The sequence below is a fragment of the Sarcophilus harrisii genome, chromosome 6 (assembly GCF_902635505.1).
Source record: "Sarcophilus harrisii chromosome 6, mSarHar1.11, whole genome shotgun sequence".
NCBI classification, from domain to species: Eukaryota; Metazoa; Chordata; class Mammalia; order Dasyuromorphia; family Dasyuridae; genus Sarcophilus; species Sarcophilus harrisii.
In genome coordinates this window covers 44,759,921-44,776,378 of record NC_045431.1, presented here as the reverse complement: position 1 = coordinate 44,776,378, position 16,458 = coordinate 44,759,921, and the positions used below count along the sequence as shown (strand labels likewise).

The 16,458-nt window shown below is 31.9% G+C and overlaps 1 protein-coding gene across 15 annotated transcripts in view; it reads right to left on the bottom strand.

Annotated features, from left to right (window-relative positions):
- ADGRL3 (adhesion G protein-coupled receptor L3) overlaps positions 1-16,458 on the bottom strand; it is a 571,267-nt gene that overhangs the window by 159,210 nt on the left and 395,599 nt on the right. For 12 of the 15 annotated variants that reach the window (XM_031942424.1, XM_031942418.1, XM_031942420.1 and 9 more), the window contains 2 exons: positions 15,463-15,648; positions 12,227-12,265 (listed from right to left, as the gene is read on the bottom strand). In XM_031942424.1, the coding sequence (XP_031798284.1) occupies positions 12,227-12,265; positions 15,463-15,648 (225 nt within the window). The remainder of the gene's footprint in view (positions 1-12,226; positions 12,266-15,462; positions 15,649-16,458) is intronic. The other 3 variants (XM_031942422.1, XM_031942426.1, XM_031942427.1) reach the window with 1 other exon arrangement.

Below are 16,458 nucleotides of genomic sequence, written 5' to 3'. Positions count from 1 at the left end.
ATAGATGAGGACATTATTCATTTAACTATTGTTAAATGAGAAAAGTGAACTGACAGTTATGCAAAATAATTAAAATCTCTCTTCTGAGAGTGGATTTCATGAGTAAATTAATTACTTCTCTAGTTATCAGATGATTCTTACCTCACAGTACCAACAAATGACAATGTTACATGCAATTTATTCTTTTAAATATAGTTGATGGCTGGGTTTCCCCCCCCCCTTTTTTTGCCTTGATCAAAGTGCAAGTACTAAATTTATGACATTTTTGATAGTTTCAAATCTTTGATCCTGCTACATAACTAGTCATGCTTCTAAAGAGTAAGGTCACTCTAAAGCCTTCGAATAGTAAACTACTCCAATGCATCTGTGATTTCATCATTATGATACTCTCAGAATCCATCCACTTTCAACTGTTTTAGGGAACTTCTACCCGTGAATTCCCACATATTAATCTTGGGAGATCCCTCTCCTCAACACCAGGGAATTATCTTGAGATTGGTTGACATCACCAGTATATCAGTGGAGAACATGGATTACTGAATAAGGAGAAGAAAGGGAACTATGTTTTCTTGAGCAAAAGAGACTCTCTCATGAGAAAACACCAATATAAGTTTGCTCAATAGTCATCATGCCAGTCTGCCTCTATATTGGATAAAACACATCAGTACGAAGGTATCCATCTTTCTTAGGCTTTCTTACATTAAATAAACAAATGAACAAATAGATAGATGAATAAATTAATGAATGAATGACTGGATCAATGGACAAATTAATGAAAAATGAAAACTGTTTGCACTATTCTTCCTGCCAGATTTTCCCAAATTTTCAAAGGATAAAGTCTGCACAAAGAACTGACTGGTATTAGTGCTTACTTAATATTATAAGACATAGTTCAGAGTGCTAGATTCCAACTCAGAGGAAATCTAGGTAAAATCTTTATAACATTTTCTACTTATATGACCTTGGGCAATTGTCTCTGAGCCTTAGTTTTTACTCAGCTCTAAAACACAAGACTTAAATTAAAAGGCCTCTGAACTCCCTTTCTTATAATCCTAAATGTCAAATTTGATTTGATTTGAAAATTTTAAATTTGAGAATTAACTCTAAATTCTAAAACTAAAATTTGGTAAAAACAAGAAATAGTCTATGAACTAACTATTATACAAAATGCTTAGAAGATATTCTAAATAAGTGAGATATGAGCTCCTAAAGGAGCATAGTTTTCTGGCAAATACAAATAGAACCTAACATGGGGTTGTAAAATGACCCAACCATTCTGGAGAGCAATTTGGAATTATGCCCAAGAATTATAAAACTTTGCATACCTTTTGACCTAGCAGTGCCATTACTGGCACTATATCCCAAGGAAATCATAAAGGAGGGAAAAGGACTTATGTATGCAAAAAATGTTTGTAACAGCTCTTTTTGTGGTAGCAAAGAATTGGAAAAGGAGCACATGCCCATCAATTGGGGAATGGCTGAACAATCTGTGGTACATGAAGGTAATGGAATATCATTGTTCTATGAAAAAAGATAAAGAAACTGATTATAAAAAGACCTGGAAAGATTTACATGAACTAATGCTGAATGAAACAAGCAGAACCAGGAATACATTGTATACAATAACAGCAAGAATGTGCAATGATCAACTATGGAAGACTCGATTCTTCTTAGGATTTCAGTGATCCCAATAGACTTTGGGCTGAAAATGCCCTCTGCATTTTGAGAAAACCTAAGGGGCCTGAATGTTGATTTACAAGCTATGTTTACTTCTTTTTTTCTTTTTATGATTTTTCCCTTTTACTGATTTTTCTCTCCCAATATGATTCATAAAGCAATATGTATTAAAAATAAACTTACTATAATGAAAAATAAATTAAAAAGAATGTCTTAGGAAAAAATAATAAATTATGATTCAAATTCATCTAAAACACAACAACAACAAAAATAACAAATAGAACCTAATAGCATTTGGTCATAGGATCATAGTCATTGGACTTCTACTTGAATCATTCAATTCCTTGAAAACTTCTGTCAGCAGCATGTGACAAGTGGACCATTTGGTTAATTACCCCAAAACAGATCAAAATGATGAAAATGTTATTCACTATGCAAATATGTCTTTGCTTGACCTGAACAACTTTGCCAAGGGAATGCTAAGGAATTATTAAATATAATATTCTTTTCACTAGCCTACATCTATAATTGACCCCACTACAGATCTCCTGAAGCAGTCAGATTTGTGAAATGATTTACTTAGGTGTCTTAATAACACAATATCATATACCTTTGTGACTTGGTATATAAACACACCCAGTTTAACAATACACATGGTTTCTATGTATCTCAGGACAACTATGGCTATTTAAAACCATACACAGGGTGAACCTTTACAAATAAATTATTACTATTCTTTACCAAAAGAAAACTACTTTGCTATGGTGAATTGGAGTGACTTTCTTTGATTCCCCCTTGCTTTTAACAATAGGGTATGGAGCAGCAGAAACATGCAGGGTGCAGATTTATATTTTCTCTCGTACTGCCACAAATCAAGTGTAGGTTTATCAAGCTGTGAAATATATTAAGTTCACAGAGTTTTAACAAAGGGTTACCAACCACAAAAACCCACTGTGAATCAAACTACTTTCAGATGTCCTTTTAATTATATTAAATGAAAGTTTGGGTTGGCTTTGATGCTTATGGGCAAACATCTAAATCTCTTGAAAGAGCTGCTAAAAGTACTCCCTGTTGCTATAGTTAATATACTACATTGTATGCACACTGCTAGCCAATTTATTCCAGCCACTTTAACAAGGATATCCAGCCTGACAGGCCACACAAAATAGTATCAGAAGTCAAGCAAAGCACAAATCATTAGAAGACTCAAAAGTTGTTTGACATGCACCACGGAGTTCTTTGTCATACAGCCAATTAAGTGACCAAACAAGGAACTTGAGAATCCTCATTAATTTCTTCCTAGCAGTATAAATGGAGGTTAGAATCTTTCTTGTCATATGTACCACAAGCAAGCAAGGAAAACTGGCCTAATTCAATTTGCACTCTGTCATGAAGATGCAAGTAGCTCCTTTGGTTCACAGGAAAGTAATACTACAAAAATGAAAGGAAATAGGCAGAAATGTTTATACCACACACACACAAATTCTCAGTATCTGTATTATCTGGGAAGGAATTTTATGCATTTTTTATTAATCAATAGATTTAATGACTTTCAATCCTAAACTGCCTTAGAATACTTTGACATAAAGCATATGATTTTTACAAAATAGCCTAATGCATGTACTTTCAATGTACTGGCAAATAAGTAGGATCGGGTAACTAAAGGAAAAATAAGTGATGTCTAAAACTTTAGAACTAAAAAGATAACTCTTGTGAAAGACATAGCTATCTTAGAATTCAATTAACTAATACTGAGAAGGGAAAAGAGGGAGAGAGAGAAAGGGGGAGGAATGGTTAGAAAGAAGAAAAGGATAGGAGAAAAGAGATAAGAGAAAATGTTAATTCATCGCTACATTTCTGTTTTATTCTATGTACCTTATGTTTGATTGCTTCTCTATCAGACTATTCAATGACAGCAAGTTCCAAAAGATGACTCAATAAGTATATGTATATATGGGAACTTCTACTTATCCATCCCATTATGCAGTGTTCTCACAAGTGCTCTGTTTCTCCAGGGAGCACATACTGCCTCTCAGATTTAGAGGACAAAGGAAGCTGATAATAAAAAAAAAAAAAAATTCACTATGAAAACTCCATGCTTTTGAAGTTGTGTTGTTAAGTTGCCAATAGTTCTTGATAATTCTGATCAAAAAAAGATACCAATGACTGGCGAATGTTTTAGATGACTCACTACCAGATATGCTTCAATGGATGGGTGATCTCATCAATGTGGGGCACTCTTTAATTGTACATATCTGTACCTAATCTCGTCTTGTGATCTGGTGGAACTCTTGTTCTGAAAAAAGTTCATGTAGGAGCTTCAAGTAACTTGCTAGGAGCTTTCTCTAGATCTTTTGTTATAGTTTACATCCCAGTGAATTATGTGAGCTTCTCATTGATTATCCCTCATTCTTCACTACATAAATTATCAGCCCCCTTTCCCAGTTATAAATCATTTGGACGAAATATATCATGCCACTTGTGTATAATTCTTTTTTTGGTAACTACTGCTACTTCCTCACATCTGCCATCCCTTTCTTTGTTGCCTTTTAGGTGACTTGTGACCTTGTTGTTAGTGTTAAGTTATTTTATTCTGGCTTTCCATGATTCCACTTGGGATTTTCTTGGCAAAGATACTGTAGCAGTTCGCCATTTCCTTCTCCAACACATTTTACTGATATGGAATAGAGGTATACTGAATTAAGTGACTTGTCCAGCTAGTAAGACAGGGGTGGGTGGGGAGGGGAGGTAAGGCTAAGGTTAAAATCAAACTCAGGCCCTCCTGTCTCCAGGACCAACATTTTATTTACCATATCACCTAGCTGTCCTGTTATGATTTAATTCATCCTAAAATGGTATTCCAACATTCAGCCATATGACATCATTGGAAGAACACTGATACTCAAAAATAAATATGATTTTAAATATTTATAGCATTATTTTATGTGATTAAAAAGGAACCAAATTTGTTACCCCAAAATTGGAGAATTTTGAACAAATCACAGTATATAAACATAAGGAAATATTGTACTGTAAGAAATTCCAAATATAGGCAACTCAGAGAAACATAAGAAATGTAGTAACATGAGAAGTGTATGGAGTAAAGTAAACAAAAACAGAGGTAAATATATAATTACTATAATAACTTAAATGAAAAGAAAACTAAAAGTATTAATTGAAATAACCATTGTTGGTCCTAAAGATAACAGAAACATATCTTTCTCCTCTTAGCACAAAGGCAGAATATTCTCTATATTATCAGATAGACAATGTAGCCTTTGCTTTTGCTTAACTGCTTTTTATTATAAAGGAGGCTTCATTTTTAGTAAGTACAATATTATTAACTAGAAATTTTTTAGTCATCAATAAAAATTTATTATTGTTATTTTTAAAAGATACATCTTTACTTCAGGGAGAAACTTGAAGTCATTCACTAAAAGCACTGTACAATTTTCCAAAAGTGTTTCTCTTCCTTGTAATTAAATCCGTTTCTAGTTCTTTAGTTTTATGTTTAGTTCAGTTTTCTATATGCAATATCTGTCTGATGGATTATCTCTGTGATTTGTATATCCAACTGTTTATTATTGTATAGATATTGTGGGGTTTTGGGGGGCTAAGTTAGATACAACTGTGGAATAAGCATCATTTTTCATTTCTTATTTCTTACTGCTCTTCAAAGCTTTTAGGGGATTGACAAAAATCATGACAGTATCACTTGAAAATGGGAAAATATGGAAGATCTTACCATCTATTCTTAATCACTTCTAATTGGACTCTGCTTGGTTGGCATCTTCTATCAGAGTATTCTATTATAAGTATATATCTCTCACATTGATAATTATAATCACTCAATATATATTTATAAGTAGTCACTCATCAAAGTTCTCTCTGTCCTTGCTTTTCAGTTTATCATCACATTTTTGATATATGAATGGAAAATGATGCAAGTGGGGTTTAAGGAGAGATTTTGCTGGATCAAATCCAATACTTTTTCTTGTTGATTCCCACATTAGTAATTTCAAAAATGTATGTTTCATTTTGCATCTTAAATCGATCATCTATCCAAAAAAATATTTATTAAGCACCTAGTGTGTATATGATCTGTGTTAATTGCTGAGTATGCAAAAAAGAGGCAAAAGACTGCCCTTGCCTTTAAGAATTAGTTTACAATCTGATGAGGAGATAATATGGAAGATTATATACAAAGCAAGCTATATACAAAGCAATAGGAAATATTTATGAAGGGGAATGTTTAATATTTACTTTTAGGATATATTTAACTGGGGGAAGGTGCTGAAATTAAGAGTGATTGGGAAAGCCTTCTGGTAGGAAGGACGATTTTAGTTAGGACTTAAAAGAAGCTAAAATGATTGGAGTGGAGGAGGTTGAACATTCTAGGAATGAGGAGCAGCCAGAGAGAATGATCAGAAGCAAGAGATGGAACATCTAGCTTATAGAACAGTCAGGAAACCCGCATCACTGTGTCAAAAACCATATATTAGGAAGTGAGATATAAGAAGTTAGAATAAATGCAAAGATACTATATATAATTATGACAAATGTAACATAGCCTACTTAAATGGTTGACTAAGAAAAATGGGAAAGAGGAAAGTTAAAAAACAACAAAAACCTTTACATTATTGCCATTTCTTAGAGAAATTCAAGAAATAAACTGTCATATAGTATGGTGACTATAATGACTATATTACCTCTTGGCCAAGTAGAAAGTCATGGGAAATATGAGAAACAAAAAATTAAAGTAGAATCTCTTTAACAAAGCATTGGAGTAGGGGATAAAGGAAGATTATGAGAACAATTCACAGATAGTAAAAATAAGTAAAAGAGAAAACAACCCTGCAGGATTCCTTGGCTATATAATATTTATATTTTTATATGTACAGAGGATAATTTAAAGCAGATTTTGCAACAGTACCACTATGTCAGTATTTCTATTTTCATAAGTGAAAACATTAGAACCAATTTTCTTAATTCATAACATCACAATATCAAATATGAAGAAGTGGTAATGATACTTAAAAGAAGAATAAATTAATCACTCTAAATACATATGAAAGAAATCCATGTTGAAGGTAACAATTTTAATAGTACTAATGAATTTTTTTTAATTTATCAAAAAAGGAAAGATTTTAAAAGAATATAAAAGATCACAAATGATACTTGTATATGAAAAGAGAAGAAGATACATTAGTAACTAAAAACCCATGAGCTTTTTCATTTCAATGAAATTTGCATGAGAAAGGTCTATTTATGAATCCAGGATATACTTTATTAAACTACAATGGGGGAAATGCGGATTTTTTCAGAGACAATCTCCTAAACTGGACCGGATATTCAAAGATTATTGCCAGAGAAGCTGACACAATATGCAAAACTATTGTGGTTTTTTGTTGATTTTTTTTCACATACACAAAAAGAAAGAATGTCAGTTCATAATCTCTCTTTGAATAAGGTATGTATCCAGCCTAGGTAAATATTCTATTATAGTTGCAATTATGGGAGAAAATTATTCTATGATTCTCTGAGTACTAACATCAAACATCATAAAATAGGGAGACATGCTTATATAAAGCATTCACTAGTATCACTGAAAAACCTTTTGTGAAGTCCAAATAGAATGGTTACTTGTTGATGTTAAGATTTTCTAAACGCAACTACCCATAGATTACATCATATTAAATACACTGAACTGAATAGTGCTATAAAGCTTCTTTAATAAAATCCTCGGTAATTCAAAAGACATTGATTTAACTATCCAAACTAAAAACTAAAGTGGCTGTTATCCAGATTAAGACAAGCAGATAGATTGGCTCTTTATTAAATTAGTCTATCAGTATATATGTGTACACAAACATAAAAATGTGTATATGTGCACATATGTAATTACTATTTGTATATTATATATTTTACCACAATTTTCCTAGCAAGTTTTTAGAAGGGTTTTAGAAATTTTAGGGTTTTAGGGTTTTAGAAGGAATGGGGGCATTAGAAATTATTTAGTCTGATGCATTTTTATTGTTTTTCTACACTTTTACTTGACCTGCTTATCAAATTCCATGAGCATAATGATCATCTCCAGGAAGTTGATACCCAGATATAGCTCTAGACTCCCTTTTGAGTTACAGCCCCACATTACCCACTCTTTATTGGTTACTTAGAACTGGATGCTCTGTAGGTATCTCAAATTCAACATGTCCCAGAGATTATTATGTTTCTCCTTAAACAACCCTACTTTTGTCAAAGCTACTATCATTCTTCCAGTTATCCAGGTGTACTTTCTTGGTGTTATCTTTGACTCCTAAATTACACTCTACACTCTACACATTTACTTATTACAACTTGTCATTTTTACCTTTCTCCACATCTCTTGCATAAACCTCCTTCTTTCCCTTCACAAAGCTATTGTACCAGTTCCCTTATCACTTTTTGTCTAAACTATAATTAATTGTTCTCTCTCAAAGTTTTTTCTCACCCGAGTCATCTTCCATATAGCCACCAAAGGGAATGTTTTAATGCAGACTTTTGACCTTGTCTTCCTCTCTACTCAATAGACCCTAGTGGTTCCCTCTTACTTTTAGGATGAATTATAAATTCCTCTGTGTAGCATGTAAAACTCTCAACAACATGCCTTCTTTCTGACTTTCCTGTCTTGTTATATATTATTCCTTTTCATGCATTTTATGACCTTGCTAAAAAGATATTCTGCTTTTCTATACAAATAACAATTTATCTCCCATGCTTTTGCAATAACTGCTTTCCCATGTGTAATCGATATTACTTCTATTTCTCTCTCCTTCTGTTTCTAGGAATAGCTGCTTTACTCATGGCTCAGATCACGTATCCCTTTCCATATGAAGTCTTTCTTGGTTTCCCCAGCATCTAGTACTTCCTCAGGCTATTCTGTACCTGTTTTGTCTAAACCTAAATACACATACATAATTTTCTCCTTTAGTATATATTATGTTCCTACTAAGGCAAGAACTGTTTTAGCCTAGTACTACCACAAATGGTAAATGTAAAGTGCTACTAGGTAGACACATACTAGACACTTGACGAAGACTTATTTGTATAAATGGAAACCAATTCCTGGAGCAGTGAAGTGCCTTTAATTAAGTTCATATATGTATTAAGAATTTAGGTCCTCTGAGTACATAGTCTTATTTCTACTCTACATTTGACTTTCTTGTAGGTGCCCTCAAGATCTATAAAAGGACAAGTGGTAGACTTAAGTCAAGTATGAAATAGTACCAAGGATGACTTTTGTGTGTAAATGGCATAAAAGTTATAGAGAACACTTAAAATAAGTACATGAGCTTTCCATTGAGTTAGAGTACGGTTTATCAAATGGACAATCTGAATGTTACCCATGTATCTAAAAAATACTACAAGAACTTGAGGAAGCCTTGAATGGAGAATTTATGTAAAGACATTCACAAGAAGTGTATAGATGTTAGGAGTGATAAAGGAACCCATAGTGTTTAAATTATATTTATCTTAAATAGCTCATAGGGGTATCCCTAGCATGCAGTATAGTATGCTCCATACAATAAGAATATTTTTGAATTGAGTATTCAGAATCTTTTGAATAGAGTACTTAAAATATTTATATATTTATGCAATTCAATTCTGTGTGTTGAATTCTTTAGAAAAAAATCAGTCTTAACCTTTTACCTTTCTATATCTTAAAATACAAAAAACAGGGGTGGAAGAGGAAACCCTTCACAATTAAGTTACATTGATGATTTTCTTGTTTCTCTTGAATGATTTTAAAATTCTCTTATGGGTCAATTGGCTTTGGTAGAATAATATATTTTCCATCCCTGTAACAAAAACATTCAATCATGTGAAAAACCCATGAATTCCTAAGCACCTTTTTTTTCAAACCTACACAGGATAACAGGCTTGTGAGTCATCTTACAGACAAAAGGTGACTTTTCTATCAACATCATGTGTTAGCTTTTCAATAGATTTAACAATATAAGGTTCCTTTGTATTCTCTTGTGTAAAAGTCCTTTTCTGTAATGAGTCACTACATAGGAAATGTGCTCAAGGCGTGTTAATAATATTTAATTATGTCATATATCAATCAATTTCTGTTCTCTGGAAAATGCTAATAGGCAGAACCATATTTATCATCTTGAATAATGCCGACATTAACTAATTTGTTTTTCACCTCCATTTATTTTCCTTGAAACAGTGATATTAACAAAAGCTAGATTGTAATAGTGTTATTGTTGTTCAGTAATTTTTCACTTGTGTTTGACTTTTTGTGACCTTATTTGGGGTTTTCTTTGAAAAGATACTGGAGTGATTTGCTTTTTCCATATTTAAGTGATTTTAGAGCTGAGGAAACTGAGGCAAAAGGGTTAAGCACCCTGCCCAGGGTCACACAGCTAGTAAGTAAGGCCAGATTTGTATTTAAGAAGAGTATTTCTGACTACAGATTGTAGGAGTAAGATAGTTTAACCAATAAATCTAGACAATTTAAAATTTTGTCATTGATTCCTTGAATATCACATATTTTAAAGTCAAAAATCTAGCCAAAAATAAACTTCTCTCATTGGTTGTCATCACCTTTTATTTAAACAAGTCTTAATTTTATATTTTAATTAAAAATAGTATACATATACATATACATATATATATATATCTCCTTTGTCATATAATAAAGGTTAATTTCATGTTTAATTCATAGATTAGTTCAAGGTATCAAATAATATGAGCTAAATATTTTATAACTTAGATTTCATTGTTTTAAGAATGAAATCTCTAAGATATCTGTATTTTTATGAAATCATAACTAAATGATAAAAGTAAAAAAATCATCATCTATTAGTAAACCCAATTTTTCTTTTTCACCAAAATTATCCAATTTTGTCAGATGCATAGTAAATAGCAGAAATTTTTATTCATAATCAATTATAGAACCAAAAAAACAGCTAATGAATAAAACATGTTGTTAGTTTTCCATTAACAATTTGCGTTTGATCATGAACTTCATAGACTTTAAATATTAAAAGATTAATTACTCAAGATACTTTCAATTCATATATCATAGAAGTTATATCATATCTTATATATATCAAAACATGTCAATGGTAAATACCACTAAAAATATCTTAAGTAAAAACTGCAGAAAAACAAGTTAATAACCAAGTGACCTGACAATTTTCCATGATCAAAATTTGGTATTTCTTCTGTCTTTAACTTGTCCTACAAATATTTCAATGTCATTTATTTTCCCTTTTCTATGTATTTTGTAACTTCCATGTTTAAAGATTTCAGATCTGAGGATTTGGATAGCTTTAGGAAGAAAGAGAGAAAGGAAAAGAGAGGTTGAAAGAGAAATAAGAAGGTTGACATTTTAATTTTTTTCTTTTACATTAAAAAGTAAAATATGGCCATAACATAAAAGAAAAAGTATGTTAATATTCTATCAATACTGAATAAAATTGAATGGTTCTTTACTCTTTATAGTTGAAATTATATAGCACCAAGGGCCAAGTCAACACATAAGAAATTTGAAAAGACAGAAGCATCTGGGGGAAATTTAAATAAGATAAGGTAAAGGTGCTTTTATGGGAATTATGAAGTTAGCATTTTCATAAGATAAGGTAAAGGTGCTTTTATGGGAATTATGAAGTTAGCATTTTCTGAGAACAATTTATAGAGCAATCATTTTATTATCTGGATTTCCCATTTCCTTCATACAATGACAGTGATATATGCACATTTATATATAGCCACACACACATATGAATGATCCAGATACATCATCATTTCTAGTCACAGCAAGTTCAGTGCTTTGTAATTGAGAAAAAAAAAAAAAAACACTACCCAATTCAAATTCAGAAGAGCATCATAGGATCTGTGGTCTTGATCTGTATTATTTAGGTAGCTATTTTATACAGTGGATAGAGCTCTGAACCTGGTGTTGATTTCAAATATGGCCTCACACACTTACTGGCTTTGTGACATTAGTCAAGTAAGTCCCTTTACCTGTGATCTATAAAAGGGGAAAATATTAGCAACCACCTCCTAGAGTTTGTTGTGAGGATAAAATGAACTAATATTTAAATAGAGTTCTTTGTAAACTTTGAAGCACTATGTAAGTGATGTCTTTTACCTTCTCTTGTTACTTTATGAGCCTTCCCAAGAGATGCTACCCAATAAATATCTGTTGAATGAATCCATAATTCCATCCCCACCTTTCTGAAGGATTCAGGCCTTAAAATAAGTACCCCAACTCACCTCACAGCACAGGTGGCAATCTTCCCATTTCTGATTGCATCTTCCTTTCATTCTGGATATCTCTGTTTTACAAAATATAATCTTGCCCCTCCCCTTCCCTCAAACCTGTTTATATCATGAGTCTCTCATATACTTTATATTTCTCCCCTTCAATGGAAACCTAAATTTATTGGATTACAGCCTTTATGTATTAACACATATTTAATCAGCTGCAAATACACAATACTAATACCACAGACAATTCAACAATTTAACATATTTATAAAAACACTGAAAGTACCTGGACATAGGCTCTGCAAGAGCGCTCTCTTTTCTGAAGCTGATTCCATAAAGACAGCAGGTTAAACACAGAATAGAAAAAATAAGTTAGTGACAGAAGAACCCAAGAAAAAATTTAAAAGAACACATCTACACAAAATTTATTTGTGAACTATTTTCTAAAAGAGTATGACAGCTAAGCAGCAACAAAATATAGCAATAACTTAGCAAATGGCGGCCCAAGAATCCTTTCAAAATGATGGAAGCTGAATGATAACAAGCTATTAGTTATGTCACGAAATCTTGCAATTAAATATTAGTAGGACTTAATAAAATAAGTGCTTGTTATTAGATTGGAGTTATATATTATATAACAGGGTTAGTTGTGAATTACAGAGAAGAAATGAAGACAAAGTGAAACAGATTATGTCAAATGTTTGAAGCCCTTTTCTCAGATGGTTTATGTTTATCCTATAAAATACGTATAAGATGTATACCAAACTATAAGTTCATACAGATAACCCATTCTGCATGAAAACTATATATTTTATGTGTATGACAAATGAAAAGTTTATAGAGGCAAAATGGATTTTCAGTTACGACATCATCATGAGGATAAATATGAAGGGACAAGTCATTTCAGGTTGAAAAACTTGTGATTTCTTGATCTGATAATGCATTTATCATCATTCCTTTGAATCCCTCCTCCCAGAAAAGATAATTATACAAGACTTTAGAAATTTTGTTTGTTAACAAGTATATTTGGGGCACAGAGATTTTATATTTTTCTGTACAGAAGATCAAAGATAATTCTTTTTACATTTTATAAACTTTAAAATAGTAAAATTAAAGGATGCTATTTGACCTAGCAAAAGAATAGAACAAAAATCTTTGTAAATTACTTCTTTTCTTCAACTATCCTTATTTCTCCAGTCCCTGAGAAGCCCAGATTATTGAAGGAAGAAATCATCGGTTTTTAAGAAGCAGCTACTCTGATGCCTTTTGTCTTCTAAGCACTTCTTACTTTAATTCATGCATTCTTAACTGCTCATAGAGCAAGAAAGAATGAGTGCAAGTAAATTATAGGGTCTGTCATTTGGATCAATGACTCAGATCACTATTTTGCATGCCTCCCTCCCTCCATCCATTCTGGGATTTCATTACTGAATACAATTGATTTGTACTAAGTTGACTTTGCAAACCTAATAAGATACAACTACTTAAAGGAATGGTTGAAACCATAAGAAATGAGAGCAAGCCAGCAAGCATGGGAACAACCTCATGGATCCCAACTGTTTAGCTCATCATGCAAATTAATGTATGACAAACCACATCATATAATTGAAAAGAGCCAAATGGGAAACAAAGAAAGCAAAAAAAAAAAAAAAAAAAGCTTCACAAATGAAAATTTGCCTGTTATGTCGTTATTTGATATCCAGAATAGGAAAGCTGATTAGCTGGAGCCAGTTAGAATGTGACATTAATTACCAGCTTTACCTGATATTGTCAGACATCAACATCATTTTAAATAAAGATAAGCAGTATTGCTTTAACAAGTTATGTAATGGATATGTAACATTAATACGAATGACTACTTCTAGTATACTATCATAACAGTTGCTGGCAGCAATATTCATTAAATAGTATCAACTCAGCCTGGCTAATAACACAAATTTAATTTCCAGCATTCACAGGTTTCATGGATATCTGTGGCTTGATGTATTATTAAAAGAATGGCTATTTAAAAAACAAAACCAAAAAATACAATAAAACAAGCTAAAAACAAAAACAAAAAAACCTTGATGCTGCATAGAGAATAGCCTCAAATAATAATATACATAAAATACAACTAAGAATATTTGTCTTCTGAGGCTGACTTTTCAATACAAACATTATTTGTCATAAAATTATCTGGCTGATCTGTAGTAAGCAATTAATCTTTATTTCCTTCTATCTTGATGAGACCTTTCCTTCAATATGGCACTGAATAATACTGAATTGAGGAACCAGTCTGTTTAGCCATTTTTCACTTTAAAGGAGTAAATTTATCTTTGGGAATTCCATAATAGAGACTTAAGTCTGTCATTATCAATATCTTGTTTTCTTAAATTGCAAGATTGTCACTGTCTTCTAGCAACTAAAATTTGGTACTAATATTTTTCCCCCTCTATCACCTCATTCATGTGCAACATTCAGTGAACACACTACATTTGAATGGAACAAATCTGACATACTTTTAGCAGGTAGACTGTTATTCACCTCTTGAGACTGTGTAATTTTAAAAAAATTCCATTTCTTCTCATACTTAACATTTACCTGGCCCTTTATATCTTTCCTTACAAACATAATTTGAATACTTTCTTTTTCAACCTATAAATTTATTGGCATCCACTAGAGAGTGATGATCAAATAATAATGGTGTTACTATTAAATCTAGGCATGCTTTAAAAAATTTTAATGATGCAAAGTCCTCATAAATATTAAATCCAACATTATGTAGCATACTAAAAATGAAAAACAATCTAAAATTCTTTATGTCTCTGAAAGGAAAAATAATCCCTCAGAATTATATATATATATATATATATATATATATGCATATATATATACATACACACATACATAGATATAGAATTATATTTACATAGAGATACATAAATATAGGATATATAACTATGAAAAAAACCACATACATGTATATATGCGTGTTATGTGTATATATGTTATGTGTGAATACATAACCTCCATATGCCCTATTTCAAATTTAACTCTACCATTGATTCAGGGTTTATAGAGGAAACATTTTCCTTCTTTGCTCTTCTCTTATTATTTTTTGCTTTTTGATGACCTGGATGCTCACCTGTCATATATATTGCTTATTAGCTTTAATATTAAATAAGAAGGAGAGGTAAATGAGTAAAATCAATAATGGTGCTAAATTCTAAATCACATCTATTCATGTTCACTTAATCCTCCAATATTAGGTAAAAACAAATATAGTTCAATCTTGTGGGGAAAAAAAAGAGACATATCTTTAAAACAGAATGAAACATAATAATCTAATTTTTTTCTTTATAAAAAATTTAGCTTTTTGACCAAAATGAAAAGAATATAATTTCTACGTGTTAAATTACAAATCATACTGACAATAGCAAGCACATCCTGACTGCACTGGAAGAAACTATTCATTTGCCAAGAAGGAAAGACTCAGTTGCTTTAACTCCATCCCATCTCTTGCCCTTCATCTTTGCTGCTTACCTTGTTTAAACTACGTGCAGCACTGTCTTTTCCACCAGGAGTCAAGTTTCGAAGCTGAACATCCAGCAAGCCTACCAATTGATCCATTGCACGAACTGAGTAGGTGATATCCCCAGCATTCAACTGATTTCTGGTCTGCTCAGCAAGTTCCCTGGCAATGTTAGCAGCTGTCTCACCAGACTTCAACTACAGTTTTGAAAACAAGAAACAGTGGAAAGATATTTATTATCTATGTCAAGACATGATCTTCTCTAAGGCTTCTTTTGGTGACTTTTCCAACTAAAGTATGTAAATTCTAGATGGAAATAGGTAATCATGAATAGTACATATTTGTGCCTCTACTCCTAACTGGATTTTAACGATAAATCAAACAAAAAACAAAACAACAATCTAAAATTTTGTGTATGTATATACATATACTTTTTTAAAAAAAAATTGGTGTGGAAAAGGAGAAAGAGAATCAACTTATGACTATTTCTATAGGAAAGCTCATATTGGGAAATTTCTTTCCATTATTATAGATCAGCAACTCCTGTGCATTTTATGAGTATTAGAAAGTCCCCTAGGTCAATGACAATTTAAGTGGCTTGCCATCTGCTTTGTTGTTCAATTGTTTCAGCCATGTGCAATTCCTTGTGACTCCATTTGGGATTTTCTTGACAAAGATACAGGAGGAGTTTACCATTTCTCTTCTTCAGCTCATTTTATAGAAAAGGAAATGATCGTATAGTTAAATGACTTGACCAGACTCAACACAGCTAATACATGTCTGAGGTCAGAAGTGGGCCCTAATCCCAGCATCCTATTTACTGGACCAGCTAGTTGTCCATAACAGTAATGAGCATTTATATAATACTAAGTTTTGTGAAGTGCTTTATATATTTTACTTCATTTTATCCTGTCAGCAATTCTAGAAGTTGGGTGTGACTCATAATCCTTATTTGACAGATGAGAAAATTGAAGCAAATAAAAATTAAGTAACTTGCCTAAAGTCAT